The 15,783-nt window shown below is 58.3% G+C and overlaps 1 protein-coding gene across 1 annotated transcript in view; it reads right to left on the reverse strand.

The window, feature by feature from the left end:
- The window catches only part of PKD1L1 (polycystin 1 like 1, transient receptor potential channel interacting), a 119,335-nt gene that overhangs the window by 59,014 nt on the left and 44,538 nt on the right, over positions 1 to 15,783 (reverse strand). Inside the window, exons 15-23 of the mRNA XM_047096626.1 lie at positions 15,339 to 15,520; positions 12,805 to 13,026; positions 10,584 to 10,744; positions 9,015 to 9,347; positions 8,737 to 8,802; positions 6,995 to 7,171; positions 5,753 to 5,830; positions 3,513 to 3,655; positions 2,329 to 2,449 (exon numbers count right to left, since the gene is read on the reverse strand). Coding sequence (XP_046952582.1) covers positions 2,329 to 2,449; positions 3,513 to 3,655; positions 5,753 to 5,830; positions 6,995 to 7,171; positions 8,737 to 8,802; positions 9,015 to 9,347; positions 10,584 to 10,744; positions 12,805 to 13,026; positions 15,339 to 15,520 — 1,483 coding nt within the window. The remainder of the gene's footprint in view (positions 1 to 2,328; positions 2,450 to 3,512; positions 3,656 to 5,752; positions 5,831 to 6,994; positions 7,172 to 8,736; positions 8,803 to 9,014; positions 9,348 to 10,583; positions 10,745 to 12,804; positions 13,027 to 15,338; positions 15,521 to 15,783) is intronic.

Consider the following 15,783-nt stretch of genomic DNA (forward strand, 5'->3'; position numbering starts at 1 on the left):
CCTGTGGTGCAGGCCTAGGGTCTGGGGTGTGGATGACACTCACCATGAAAGCCACGGGGCCGGCCACAGGAGTCACGCAAAAGAGCAAAACAGAGGCATGCCATGGGCTTTCATAAAAGCATCTCAACCCAAAACACGGGGCCCAGGATTTGGGACTTAATTTTGAGGGTTGTGGTCCCTGAACCCTGGCCACCCCATCACCCCTACAAGCAAATTCTGGGCTCCCCCCGTCCTAGGACTCTGAGCCCGTGGATATGGGGAGGCCCCATGTCAGCTGCGAGAGAGCCAGTTTAACAAGAACTGCAGGGACCCCACTGCAGGTGACGTGGCCCTCCCGCTGAAGCAGGGGACGCAGGCAAGGCAGCGGGAGCCGGCAGAGTTCAGGTGGACCCCACCCTGACCCCTGCGGCTGTAGAACCTTCAGTCCAGAGATGGGATGGGCTGGGATTAAGGGTCTGCTGCACTGTATTCAGTCTGCCTGCGTTCCCCCTCGTAGGAATCTTCAAGTCAGGTCCTCGAAGGAACAGATCATCCCCGTGTCGACAACTGTAACTCCTGTGGGGTCTTTGGAATGACCTGGGTGACGTCACTCACCCTGACATTGCTCAGTGACTGTGGCCTGAAATATGGGTCTACAAATTCATCCCACATGGGGGCACCTGGGGGGCTCAGTCGGTTGAGCGTCGGACTTCGGCTCAGGTCATGATCTCGCAGTTCGTGGGTTTGAGTCCTGTGTCAGGCTCTGTGCTGACAGCTCAGAGCCTGGAGCCTGCTTCGGATCCTGTGTGTCCGTCTCTCTCTGCCCCTCCCCTGCTCATGCTCTCTCTTTCAAAAATAAATAAACATTAAAAAAGCAAAACAAAAATCCATCCAACACGGAGCTGAGGCCCTGCCCTGACGTCCTAGGTGGGCATGTGCACAGCCCTATGGTCTGCACACCCCTGCGGACAGGGTCCCACATGGCCCTGTGGGCAGGAGTCTGGAGAGAGGCACTGCCCAGTCTGAATCAAAGCATAGGGCTTCGTGCCCAACACCAGGAAGCAGGGGAGCCTGCGGGGCGAGCATCCATTTGGAGGAAACTTTCCAGGGGACAGAAGGTGCGTGTGGTTTCATTCTGGAAGAAGTGAGGCAGGCCCTGAAACCACCTGCAACCATCACCGTGCTCATCAGGACACACGGCAGATGTGCCCATCTGAGCGGATCGGTGTCCACCTCAGAAGGCCTTTGCTCAGTGTCACCCACCTACAGCCAGGAGAAGGTGCACATGTGTCTAACTGGGGGTCAGGGAGGCTTTCCTGAACTAGAAACCTTTCTGGCTGGGGTTCGGGGAGAGAGGAGGTTTAAGCAAACCAGGTGGATGAACCAGTTGCAGACGTCAGGCTGAAATACTCTCAGGTGGCCAGGTCAAAGAAACTTCTAGATGGGTGACTCTCAAACTTGCCTGCACGTCAGAATCATCCAGAAGGCTAAAAAACACCCTGTCAGCCCCCGAGATTGACGTAATGGGCACGGTCCCGCAGATGGGGCCGTTTTCCTCAGTGGTGGGGTATCTAATACGTGCAGTGGAGGGAGGCTACTGTGGCCGGCTGAGAATGGGGCAGCCCGCCGGCACAGGGGTCGGGGAAGCTGCCAGCACCGTGGAGCTCTTTTTGCTCTGGGAACAACACATACTCAACTCTACATTCCCTTACCCCCGTGTTTTCTTCGCGGCGGGAGCCCCCCGATTGGGTTCTGTCTACAACCAACACAGGATTCACCAGAGACCGCATGTTTTGTCAGTAAACAAGGGGCGGCTTGGTCTCAAACGTTTAATCCATACTCACAAGATGTTCCCTGGCACTTCAGCATTTACACCATATCTCAGCTGTAATTTTAAAAGAAATTTATTTATAGTATCGCTAATGTCTCTACACTAGAAAGTAGGTAATCCACCTCATCTAAAAAGCATGACACTTTTCCAGATGAATAAATAAGAACTTATTTTCTAAATAAAAAAAAAATTTTAACATTTATATATTTTTGAGACAGAGACAGAGACAGAGCACGAGCAGGGGAGGAGCAGGAGAGAGGGAGACACAGAATCCGAAGCAGGCTCCAGGCTCTGAGCTGTCAGCACAGAGCCCAACACAGGGCTCAAACCCATGAAACTTGACATCATGACCTGAGCCGAAGTTGGGCGCTCAACCGACTGAGCCACCCAGGTGCCCCGAGAACTTATTTTCTAGATGCATAGTTTTAACATTTTGTAGTTTGGGGAAACCAGGGGGAAGGTTTAGGACCGTAAGCAAACACAGCCAGCAACCCACACCCACGGCCTGACTGACTTACCTTTATAGTCATCCAAGGGCTCGCCCGCGGGCAGTGCAAAGTAGTACTGGGTGTCTGTCCCGCGGTACAAAGTGTGTCTGGACCCGTTTCCTATCCGGTAACTGAATTTGTAATGGAAGTCCTAGGATCCGTTCCACGGAGAACAAAAAACAGTGTATAGGTGAACAAACTGAATCACGTCCCCAGGAAGTACACACCCCTGCCTCCTTCACTCCACCCGAGGGCACTGTTTATACACAGGCTGGGGGCAGATACTAACTTCGTGTCCCCCCGAATGCACACACGTGCGTGGGGTGACCTCCCACCTGCGGGGTCCCTCTCCCAGAGCTGAGAGGACCCCACACACTGGCTGTGCCTGTCACTCAGGGTCGTGTGCTCTCCTGGCCTGGGGTCTCCCAAAAGTCACAGAGGCACATGTGGTCTGGGCCTCCTCAGGCTGAAGGGGACACAGCAGACAGGAGATGGTGGGGGGCTCGGGCAACTTGTTCTTGGTGTCAGAACGGGGCATTTGGACAGAGAGAGAGAGAGAGAGGCAAAGCAAGAAACAGACTCTTAACTACAGAGAATACACTCATGGTCACCAGAGGACAGTGGGGGAAGGACGAGGGTTAAGGATGCATTTGTGATGAGCACTGAGTGTTATACAGAGATGTTGAATCAGGGGCACCTGGGTGGTTCAGTCGGTTAAGCGTCTAACTCTTGATTTCGGCTCAGGTGGTGATCTCACGGTTCATGGGTTGGAGCCCCACATCGGGCTCTGTGCTGACAGGGCAGAGCCTGCTTGGGATTCTCTCTCCCTCTCTTTCTGCCCCTCCTCCACTTTCTCTCTCTCTCTCCCAAAATAAATAAACTTAAAAAAAAGTGTTGAATCAATATATGGTACACCTGAAACTAACTTTGCATGTTGACCATACTGGAACTGATATAAAAACTTAACTAAAAAAAAACAACCCAGGACATTTGCCTGGGCCCTAAGGGAGGCCAGAATCCGACCCTCCAGGGACACAGGCAGTGGGTTCTGAGGGAAGGGGCAGGGCGGGGGAAGGAACGGGTGGTGTCTCCCTGAGCGGGTGGAGGGCACAGCCACGGCACTCCCGCCCCCAGACCCCAGGGTTAACGTCCCACAGCATCTCCCCGGAGAGCCACCTCTGCCTCTGGGATGCACTCGGGGCAGCCGCGCGTACCGGTCTCCCTGACATGCAGAAGATGCTGAAGACGGTGTGTGCCTCGAGGCCACGATGTGGCTGCACTTGACAGGTCACGGCCCACGGAGCTGGCCTGAGCGTCACGTAAAGCTGAGCTCGCCCCAGGAAGCCGTGCTTGGAGGCTGTGGAGGAGATCGTGACAGAGAACTACAGTTGCACGAACGCACGGTCCCAGTGGGACACTGTGTGGCTGCCACCGTGCGATCCCCAGACAGCGGCATCGGCGTCGCCCGGGAACTTGCTAGAGATTCAGATTGGGTCAGAGCCCGAGTGGGGGGACCCGGTGGTGGGGGATTGCGACATGCGCAGGAGGGGGGGACCCTGCATGCGGCACCTGTCATGTGACACGTCCACAGGCACTCAATGTGCAGGCAGCCACACCCAGGCCCGGGGATCGGGAGGCACACGCAGATCATGCAGATGGAAATCAAAGTCTTGAGCACAGACACTAAAGGACACGGGGCTCCCCCTCACCGCAGACTCGCCCCCCTCCCCACCCGGGTCCTCTCGAAGTCTCATCCACAAACAGTTACATGTGGCTCACTTGAATTTAGCACCAACGCCATTTTTTATGGCTTCTGTCAACTACATTCATATCTAAATACAGAGTTCAAACTCACCAGGGAAACACACATAGTCCAATATGCACAACCATGGTTCCCCAAGCATCAAACATTTTATTTCCCATTTGCTACCATGACTGATTAGTCATTAATCGTTCCATGTTTGTTCCCATGACGCGATTTTGTTTTGTTTTTCCACTTCTGATGTCTTTTTCTTGAGGTACAACATCTAAGAATGAGATGTATAAACCATCATCCTAACAGCAGGTGCCGCACTGCAGATAACCTCGTTTACCATCCCGCTCCAGGGTCACGTGGGCCGTGGAAGTCAGCTGGGGGCCACGGCCTGGCCTGGTGTGGGCGGGAGCCCAGGGGCCAGCATGGCTGCCGGGGTGGCACAGCGAGGTGAGCCAGGACGAGCCGGGCCTCTCGCACAGAGGCCGAGTCTCTTCCCCCCAGAAGGAGTGTGACCCACCTGTGAAAATGGCCCTCAGGCTCGTCATTTGGACAAATGTCAGCAGCAAAGGGAGGGAGGGCTAGCCAATGGTTGGCTCTGTGGTATTTGGGAAAACACAGGGAAATGCCTCTCTCGTACCAAACACAGGCACCTGGGGTTTAGTCTCTGAACGCCCATGGAAGGGGCGGGACGACCTTTGCAACGATGTCAACAGAGACAGGGGGAACGAGAATGAAGCCCAGGGACCCTGCCGGCCCCTGCGGGGTCTCACAGGGAAGTCAGCCTCGTGTTGCACGCCCGGGAGAAAGGAAGCCAATGCAGAATACAACACTGGAAACGCACCAGGGTGTCCACGAGCCCAAAAGTGTGGGCACCGACCCAAACCCATCCGTACGTGTAAACCGTCAGAACCTCTGTGCTTCTTCTATGAACTAAAGACCTCTAGGGGGCGCCTGGGAGGCTCAGTCAGTTGAGCGGCGGACTCAATCTCCGCTCAGGTTGGGATCTCACAGGTCGTGAATTTACAGCTTGTGAGTTCGAGCCCCACATTGGGCTCTATGCTGACAGTGCTGGGCCTGCTTGGGATCCTCTCTCCCCCTCTCCCTCTGCTCCTCCCCCATTTGCACGTGCTCTCTCTCTCAAAATAAATAAATTTCAAAAAAACCCCACAACAACTCTCTAGAAATGGGGCAGAATGTCCAAAAATGACCCCAAAGTCAGATGTCAGATTGAGTCACGGGAAGGCCAGAAGGGACACGGAACACGACACGGGGTAAACATGTCATGTATTCAACAAACAGTGTCCACAGAACAACAGAAATGCTACCTCGTTGGGTTTTAAATATGTGGAGGAGTTATCGACCAATTTGCAGGGAAAGAACCAGCTAATGCACTTGTCTTGGACAAAATAAAATAAATACATATGTAGTTTTCTGTGTGTGTGTGTGTGTGTGTGTGTGTTTAAGGCAAACACCTCAGCCTTTACTGTGACCTAAATACCCACCTGATCCCTTAAGGATCAGAAACACACAAGGAGGCAACAATGAGCAGTGAGTGACTGTGGGGATGGAGGGAGGGTCAGGACACCCGGGACAAGAGCTCAGGAGACTCTGAAGTGGCTGAAATTTCCAGAAAAAACATGAATGTAATGAAACCCCTCATCATCCCCCCGACCAGGTCCAGCTGACAGCGTAACATACCCACAGAGGCTTGCAGGACATAGGTCTTCCCAGGGCTCAGTGCGAATGGCTTGATTGTCACAGTCTGTCCCGTGATACCTGCGGAGAAGGGGCACACGGAAGCCGTCACGGGAAAGCTCTGAAGGCAGGGGCGTGGGCAGATACCCTGCACCTCCATAGGCAGGGGTGCAGCAGGCTCCTCCCTGCAATGCCCCCAGATGCTCGTCACCTGCCCTCTTTACGGAGCTGAAATCTCTCCTCCAGCGTCCCCTGCTCGACAGCAGTGACCCTGAGTGGGGGTGCTGGGGGTGGGCCCAGGGTCACACTAGGCTCCGAGGGAGAGACAACGCTGGTGAGAGCTCACTCTGCACCGGTAGCATTAGGTCCAGTCTCCAAGCCGGCTAGTTTGCACATTCAGTCTGTCCGTGAGGGGTGATGAAGAAATTTCAAAGCAGGGGAGCCTGGGGGGCTCCGTCAGTTAAGTGTCCGACTCCTGATTTCCACTCAGGTCATTCGTTCTCAGTTTGTGAGATGGAGTCCTGTGTCTCTGCTGCCCTCCTCTCTCTGCCCCTCCTCCCCTGCACTCTCTCTCTGTCCCTCCCCTGTCCTGTCTCTCCAAAATAAATAAATAAATAAATAAATAAATAAATAAATAAATAAATAAATAAATATTTTAAAAAGAAGATATTTCAAAGCGATTTTTATATCTTGCAGGAACCCTGTAAACCATTTCTGAAACCTGGGTGTGACCGCTGTCCCCTGGGGACTGGGTCCCTTCCCTGGGGGGCAGGGGCTGACTCTGAAGGCAGGAGGGACCCAAAATACAGGCTGGTGGTCTCCACAGGGAACCATGGTGGAGGGCGGGGGGAGAGGGGAGGAGGCAGCCGTGTGATGACAGTGGGGTAGACGTGGCCCCAGGCTTCCCCACAAGAGGCCTCAAGCCAGCACCGAGTGGAGCCAGTGTGTCACGGAGCGGGGCCACCATGCCCACTCCATGGGGTGATCGTCCTCCCCGTGGAGGTCGTGGCCTCAGCCTGGCACAGGCTGTTCCATGTGCAGACAGGGCTCCTGGGGCTACAGAGGCCAAGTCTGCCCATAAATGGGGCCCCGTCTGCTGTCCCCAGAGGGACACATACAAGGAGAAAAGGCACTATCACCCCAAGTACTTCTGTGTGGAAAGGAAATGTGGCAGAAGAAACGGGCTGGCGAGCAAACCCTTCTGGACCAGCTGCCAATTCCCATTTGTGTAGACATGTGCCGTACCGGAGGCAGTGTAGCCGTGGAAGAGTGTGCGGCCCACCGGGGACTTGGGCCAGTCAACCATGAGAGGGGGCCCAGCAGCAGCTGTGGGGGGCAAGGGGCCCAGCAGGTTGTCCCCATCACCACGGCCCCTGTCGGCACTGGAACTCGGATCTGATCCTGGGAGGCTGGGGTTGGGCCCTGGGAAGACAAGCCGACATGGTAAGGGACAGGCCGTAATGACAGTCTGACAGCCTTCATCAGTACCCGTTCTGCTGTGCGTCCTCCTGAATGACGTCGGTTCGTGCTGCGATGGCACGTTCCGTCCCTTCCACCCGCCTCTCGCGTTCAGCAGACCCTCTGCGCACCAGGCCGGGTGCTGGACTGGGGCAGAGCCGCTAACCAGAGTGACAGGGGCCCTGCCTCCTGGAGCTGCCCGGGCAGGTCAGGGCGCAGGAGGACCCTGCCCCCTTGCTCCCCTGCCCCCCTCAGTACTGTAAGGCCCTGAGGCAACGAGACAATGCAGAGCCTGGGAGGGAGGAGAGGGAGAGAGGAGTCAGAGGAACGAGAGGGGCCCCTCCGAGAAGGGGCTGTTTTAGAGCTGCTGGGCCATGGTCCGGGAGGGCCCGGGTGGGCAAGGCACAGACAGGGACCAAGTAAACACTCCTGGAAGGTTGGAGATGTGGCTGGAGGGGGTGACAAAGGGAAAGGCAGGGAAATGAGGCAGAAAGTGCCAGGGCACTCTAGTGGGAGGCCCAGCATGTGGCGGGAAGACATTGAGGACTGGTGGGGGGAGGGGGGGCTATGCTGTGGCCCTGAGAGGTCTCCAGCTGTGTCACAGGGTGAATGAGGGCAGGCGGCAGGGACAGAGGCAGAGAAAGAGCAAGGGCTCCCGCGTGGTCCAGGTGCCTGGGGTGGTGGGACACAGACACGTCGTCCACTGACCATCTGGCTGTCCTGCCCAGACACGTCGGCCACTGACCGTCCGACCATCCTGCCCACAGTCACATCATCCCCTGACCGTCCAGCCGTCCTGCCCACAGACACGTCGTCCCCCGACCGTCCGGCCGTCCTGCCCACAGACACGTCCTCCAATGACCGTCCGGCCGTCCTGCCCACAGACGACAATCCTCCAGTGACCGTGCATCTCTCCATCTGAGAACATACTCACTGTGTGCCGGTGTGCCAGGCACTGTGATCGTCTGGCACATGGGTTTGCACTTGCCAGGGAAGCTCCCCTGAAGAGCTAGACTAGAGCAGGACACACAAGGAGACAGCCGCGAGCACCTCGCACACCTGCTTCAGGCGCAGTGAGGAGTCTGCTGGGCTGTCACAGGAGCGGGGGTGATACAAGGTAAGAAGGTGGGACCGTCCCGGAGGAAGGGAACGGAGGCTGACCAGAAAGGAGGAAGCGCTCCAAGATGACAAGTGGGGAAGGCGCAAAGGGAGGTGTTTTTGGCAGATGACGCTCTGGGGACTGAGGTGTGGGACAGGGGCAGTACCCACCATGGGCCTGGGGCTTTTGGAAGCGCAGGGAGCCCAAAGAGAAGTAGGTGAGCTGGAAATAAGGATTTGGGGGAGACGGTGCCATGCAGAGGAATCGGGGCTTTTTCCTTCTTTGTCTCTGGGAGCTCTTGGTGGTCGTGATGCCATGGGGCGGGGGGCAATTCTCGATTTCAGAGGTTAGACCCGAGGGGACACAGGGACCCGAGGAGGGGACACAGGGACCCAAGGAGCCCCAGAAAGAGGGAGAAGCACGGACTCACAGTCAGCGGGCTGTCTCCCTCTGGACAGCTCTGCTTCTTGGATATTGCCGTAATAGGCTTCAAAATCTACACGAGAGGAGAAAACCGTAATGTGTCATTTAAAGCCATAAGACTCTCCTGAAATTAATACCCACCCTCCTGACGCAGCACGTGGGCTGCCCCAGTGTGTTTCTAGAGTCCACATCCCGTCCTTGCGGGTGTTACCGCGTCACCACCACAGTGGAGGAGACAGTGGAGTCTGGGCCCGGCCCCGAATATGAGGGGACTGTGGCACTTACCAGAGGGGGAAGGGGACAGTCCCTGGGAGGGCGAACTTCCTCCAGGGGAGCTGGGTCCTGGAGAGCCCTGGTCCTGGGGAGTCACTCCCGGGGCCGCAGTGTCACCCGTGGCGGGAACCCAGTGTCGGCTGACCGTGGGCCCTGAGGAGGGTTTCCCCGCGGCTGAAAGGCCGGGCTGGCCCCGGGTCTGTGGCGGCTCCTGTGAGAACGGCGCTCCCGTTGTGTGGCACTCCGGCCAGCTCGGCTCCGTGGACGGTGGACTGGACTCTGGTGGCCTGGAAACGGCCCCCAGCCCGGCAGAGCCCAGCAGTCCCACCGTCCTACAAAAGGGAACTTGAACAAACACAGGACAGTGTCAGAAATCTGGAGCAGAAAAGCTATGCGGTTCAAGGTTTACAGATTACATCACGTGCTGTTGTAACAGACCCGATGCAAATCTGAAAAGGACACGTATGAGAAAATTCGCGGAGCCTGGTTTTCACCGGAGGCAGGCCGTCCGGCCCCTGAGAAGCAGACGCATGGAAGCAGGCCACCAATTTGTCCACGTGTCCCCCTCGGGGCCCCGCCTGGCACGGGTCGTCCATGCGTGTTCGAGACAATGCGGCCACGTGGACTCTCTCCCGACCCTCGCTCACCTGTCAGCGTCTCGGGTCACAGTTGTAACAAGTGCTAGGATAATTTATGAGAAAGGACGAACGCCAAACACAGAAAAATTTCTGAAGACGTGAAAGACGATGTGTCGCGGTGGCCAGCTTTTAAGTGCGCCGTGACACAGCAAGATTCTGTGACAACAAAGACAAGGGATAATCCCCGGCTCTGCTGCAAGATCAACTACCGGGGTCTGTGCCCCAGGTTCCTCTAGTGCGTTCCCCACGGGCTTTGCCTCAGAAACGCTCAACTGTCTCGGGGTGTGGGAACGGCTCCGCTGGGAAGAAGTGCACATTGCCCGAGTCTCTGTGTCCCTCCAGCTGTGAGGGCAGCCGGGCTCCGAGCTCCGTGTAGGGAAGCTGCGTGCGGCCCCACCAAACGGATCCAAAAGAAGTTAAGTGTGGGTTTCTGAGGGCTTGGCACAAGCTTCTGTCATAGGAACAGCCACGCGCAGCTCAGAAATAAAAGCCCTTCTGTTTGCCATTCGCCACCATCTCTCTGATCACAGACACCACCGGTGGGAACCCATGTCCCTCGTGGTTCAAACCCAGCGGCCACGGCACTCGCAGGCCACCGCCCACCCCAGAGTGGGCATGTTCTCCCGGGATCCCACGTACCCTCACCACCATCCTGGCAGCGCCCGGACCCACCTTCCCCACCCAAGAGAGCCAGGTCTTGGAGAAGCCCCTCTGGGCACGGGGAGCAGAGATGGGGCGAGACCTGGCCCCAAGGACGGCGGGACCTGGGAGGGACGGGGGCGAGGCATCCCCAAGGGCATAAAGGAGAGGGGCTGGGGGACACGGTCAGCGACTGGCAGGGCCAGGGATGCCGGCCCAGAGGAGGCAGAGTCTGCACGCCATTAGCGATCTGTGAATCCCCGCGTCCTGCCCCGCTTAACACACGAAGAGGCAGCGACCTCACCTTCCACACTAGTCCCTTCTGTTGCGTTGACCAGAAAGAGGTCCCAGGAGTAGGACAGCCCGGACACTTGGCCACAGACTTCGCACTCAGCCTGAAGACAAAGTTCCTCGTTCCAGTTAACAAAGACGTCTCTAAAGTTGACCCAGGAGATGTGGACGAATCTGTGACGTGCAGACCGGGTTGCAGGTTTTAGGGAAAGGACTGGGTGCTTCTGTGGTCTCGTTCAGCCACGTTAAGAGGGTGTCTGTGTCACGGCCAACGTGACTGAGCACCTCTGGGGTGGCCGAGCCCTCACCCAGCTCCACCCACACGGGCCAGATCTCAGGAGGCAAACACATTGAGCTCACTGAGAGGGTGTGCGATCCCTCCAGGTCACACAGCTCGGGACAGAGCCAGGATGGCGCTCTGACCACTCTCTCCGCAAGAGGGACGCCCCCTGAGCATTCTCTTCACCTTGGGGCTCCGCCCCCAGTGGCCGAGGACATTCTGCATTCTCACACGGCCTCGGGTCCTCCAGGGGACACTGCATCCATGCCCTTAGCCTTGCTCCCTGCAGTCTGCTGGGCCCCACACAATCTCTCAGGCCTGCAGCCCCGCGGCCCCCCGAATTCCTTCCCCAGGCTCCTTTGCTGACCAGCACTCGCCAACACATGCCCTGAGGAACACAGTTCCTTAGGCGGTATGGGTGGTCAGGGTTTGCCGCCGCGGGCCTGATTCGACGGGTTTCTGTCCTGCGGGACTCGGGGGCCTCGGCAGGCCAAGGTAGAGAGACCCCCCCCCAACCTCCCCGAGCATGTGTGCGGTGCAGGTGTTCCCCCCGTGTCAGACCGCGCCCCCCCCAGCACAGGAGGTCCGGGTGGAGGGAGCACAGCACACAGGGCCACGCAGGCTCCTCGAGGGGCCTCAGGCCGGGCTGTCCCTATGTGTGCACGTACGTGTGTCTGCGTGTAAGTGGTCACGTCTCTCTCCATGCACCACGTGCGCATGCCTGTTGGGTAGGGACGGGCCAGATGCGGGAGGCCCGTCTGGCCCCAGACCTCGCAAAGACAGGGTCCACAGGGGCCCAGATAATGCCTGACAGGACTGATAGACATCCACCTTTAGAACATGGTGAGTATCTTCAAATAAATTCTTTATCTTATGAGTAGCAGAATTATATGGTACATTGTATTTTTTTAAAAAGGGCCTAATTTATTAGTATAATTATTTAAATGATGGCCCAAGGCTTGTAGCCCTGTACTGGCATTCCTTCACTTAAAAAAATTTTTTTTTTAAGTAGGCTCCACACCCAGTGTGGGGCTTGAACTCACGACCCAGAGATCAAGAGTCACATGCTCCACTGACTGAGCCAGCAGGGCACCCCCATTCCTTCACCTTTAACACACATCACGACTCAAAACCGATGCAGGCAGTCTGGGTCTGTATGGACCTTGGAGAAGTGTCCACTCTGTCTGCTGAGACTTGTTTCTCATGGTTTCAAACCTGAACCCCTGGGGGGCGGCGGGGCTCCATCACGGTGGTCTGCCTGACCTTGGTACCACAGCTCATTTCCTCTCCTTTGCATTGGTCCTGCCAGGCACGGCCAATTTGCTTCCTCCTCCAGGAAGCCTTCCAGAACCAGCTACCCACACTTCTAACTACACCTGTTTTCAACATGAGGATGGCAACTGCCTAGACCCGTTGCAGGGTCCATGTACGGAAGCAGTCCCGCTCGCCTGAGTCCTTGCGGACGTCCCGCTTGCCCCCAGCCCGCTCTTCGGGACCTAGCTCCCCAGGGGAAGTCTGAAGCAGCTGCAGGGCACGCCAGCCTGCATGGTGCCGGCGCTGAGTGAGGCCCTCACTCAGGTGCTAGTCTGGCCTCTGTGGTCATAGTATTTCTCTGCTCCTTCCACCTGCACCGCCTCCACGCTGCCATCTGGCCCAGCTTGGCGACGCCTGGAAGGCCCTGGGAAGAGGCCCTGAGATACCTTAGCCCCTTCCAGGCTTGGCCTCAGGCCCCAGACACAGGAGCCCTCCCACTTGGATCCCCCAGGTGCCAGCATGTGCCCAAAAGGCTCTGCCCTGGTGCCAGAGGACCGCGGATTCCCCCAGCCCTCCCTGGTCAGCCCCTTTCTCCTGTGGGCCTGGCTCCTGCATGTAGTGGCTCCCACACCCATAGGGCAGAGCATGGAAGGGTGCACCCCTTGGATCTGCAGTGCAGGGAGCACAGGACAGGACGCACCTGAGTGCCGAGTTGGGGCGAGGGGACAGGAACACCTGTGCCTCTGAAGAGTTCCGGCCGCCGCTGGACACCATCAGTGTCACGAGAAACTGGTCATAGTTGTCGTTCAGAGAGTCCGCAGGAAAGGAAAGGGTGGGAGCCCCGGCATCCAGGCTGCGTGGAGAGGAGGTGGAGAAGCAGGGGTGCCCAGGGGCGCTGGCCGCGGTGCACTTCCAGTGATACCTGCGGGACACCACCACAGGGCTGAATGCACCTGCTCTGGCCTGTCAGGTGACCACCCCGGGGTCACTCAGTGGGCTTTCCCGGGGCCCCAGGGGAGCAGCTGGGCAGGGAGCTGTGAGGTTGCGCTTACGCTCTGAGGCAGGGAGGGTGGGGGTGTCCAAAGCGGGAGCAGTACTGCCAGGTACCCACCCGGCTTCCTGGGCCAGGACATGAGCACCAGGCACCCTCAGTCCTCTGTACTTGCGACAGTCAGGAAGACAGCCCCAACCCCTGCCTGGGGCAGGTCCTGCCCGGGGCGGGGGGTGGGGGGCAGGGACACATGGAGACAAGCAGCACCCCCCAGGGAGGTGCCGGCCCTGCAGCCTCAGGGACCCCCCCCCCCCGTAGCACCCCCAAATCTGCACTCCTGCTCATCCCTTCAAGGTCACTTCCCTCTCTTGGCTGCAGGTAAGCTGGACCCGGACACCCATCCTAACCCTCCCTGTATCCAGAGCCTGTCCAGCTCAGGCCCTTGTGGGAGTGACCCTCCCCGGGGCTCGGCGGGAACAATCCCCGTTCCCAGGGGGAGACTCAGCCCGTCTCAGCAAACACAAACACTGAGCTCTTGCTTCTGGGTGCCACGTGGGGCTGTCGGGAGGGTACAGCGTGACCAAGACCCTGCTGTCTCCTGAGGCCACAGTGCAGGAGGTACGCAGCCAGCTGCGTGCTTTGTCCAGAGTGCGTACACATCACCGGCAAGTTGAGGGGCTGCCTCTGGCCTCCGCCAAAGCCCACACTTGGACGCAGCAAATGTCTACGCTGGTTATTCACGAACACTCACTGAGGCCCTGCTGGGCGCCAGGCACAGGGGATATGCCAAACAGCAGCCCTGCCCTTCTGGAGGGAGCGTCCCAGAGGGAACAGACTGCTGACAGTGACAGCCGGTGAGCGGATATCTGATGTCACGGGGACAAGGCACAGAGTCGGGATGGGACCGTCGTTGCTTCAGATGGGGCCCTCAGAAGCCCCCCAGGAATGTGGTGTCTGAGCGCAGACGGAAGGAAGTGGGGTGGGGACGGTCCAGGAGTCAGCTGAGGGAAGATGCGGGAGGCACCCCCACCGCCCCGGCGCTGAGGGCAGGGGGGGAGCACAGAGCAGGAAGAGGACTCGGGGGACAGGTGGCCATAGGCCTGGGGCACGGGGAGTGCTCGGGCAGCGCTGCAGACTTTGGGGCAGGGCTTTGCGAGCTGCGTCCAGCTGCTCTGAGAAGCAGGGCCTGACGGTGGGCAGGGGACAGCCGGGCACCGGTGAGGACGCCCCGTGGGAGGAAGCCGGACGCGGCCCTCACGGCAGACGGGGCCAGCGAGTCTTCCTGACAGACCAGCCACAAAGGGGGAGAAGAGCAGCCGTGGCCGCTGAAGGCTTCGGCCTCGATAACAAGAAGGGCCTTCCATCAGCAGACGGGAAGGCCGCAGAGGGCCCGACGGGCAAGGGCACAGCCAGCTGGGAGTCCAATGGTGGTCTGGGTGGGGGCTGCACGGACGGTGTCCGTGGAGGGTGCAGCTCAGGGGGAGCAGGGTGCGGACGGTGTCCACATCAGGAAACTGGGTGAGGCCACCAGGGAAGGTGTGTGGACGGTCAAGGGCACCAGGCCTGAGCCGGGGCCTCTAACGTTAAGGGACGCGCGAGACTCCGAGATCAAGCTCCCCGAACACCAAAGCAAGAACTTTAGTAACGAAATAACTTATTTGCTAAGGACGGACTGTTTGTCTGAGGTGTGAGCGGGGCCTCGGGAGAGGATTAGATCATGAAGGGGGGGGGGGGCACGAAAAGACTGGCGCTCCTATAACATGGTCCCAGGGAGCCCCGGACCCCTTCAACCCTGTGAGGACACAGTGAGGGCGCCAGCTCTGAACCAGGAAGCAGGTCCCCCCTGGACACGGAGCCAGCTGGCACCCCGGTCCTGGCCTTCCAGCGCCCAGAGGGGACAGAAGGAAGCGTGTGGTTTATGGACGATGCAGGCCGGGGTGGTTTGTTACAGCAGCTGGAACGGACTGAGGCAGTATTTCAACTTCCATTTTCCAAAACACCAACTTACAAAGCTGCTCACGTGTTTAGTTCCACGCCTTCCCCAAATCCCTTACGTTACGATCCCAGGTGAAACGTCAGTTCAACTAACAAGAGTGGAGGCACTTAAGTTGTTAGAATGACGCGGCAGGATTTACGGCCACCTCTCCCAACGTTTCTGGGCCTGGGTTTGGAGAAGGCAATGGGTTGGGGGAGGGGGGAGAAGCTATGCCCAGCCCAGATGGTCACACAGCCCCCGGGCTCACCTGAGAACGGCCCCAGGACTGTCTGGGTCATAAGACTGGGATCCCCTGAGGACGATGATGAACGAGGGGGCTCTGGAGATGAACAGGTGCGTGCCCTCGGAGATGACGCTCACGGGGGCCCGGGCTCGCACCTCCACCCCCACACGGTAGCTGCTGTGCACGACGCTGCCTTCCACCTGAACCTGGAACACCGCCGACAAGGGGGCATCACCTGGGGGACTGGGCAGGACGCCCTCCGGGGTGGACGCTCCTCTGACTCTGGAAGGAAACTGGGGCATCTAAATGTGCCGTTGGCTCCAACAGTGGCTCCGAGCGCTGCACCGAGAGGGTCCGTTATTTCCAACCCCAGCCAGTCACCTTCGCCAGGCAAACAGCCTACTATGTGCCCGGTGGAAGCAGAGTGGCTGAAGCCGGTGAGGATGGGGGCATTCGCTCACCGCATCTG

The sequence above is a fragment of the Lynx rufus genome, unplaced genomic scaffold (genome assembly GCF_022079265.1).
Source record: "Lynx rufus isolate CCGP_SWC_20201006 ecotype Redwood Valley unplaced genomic scaffold, mLynRuf1.p SCAF_4, whole genome shotgun sequence".
In the NCBI taxonomy this organism is placed as follows: Eukaryota; Metazoa; Chordata; class Mammalia; order Carnivora; family Felidae; genus Lynx; species Lynx rufus.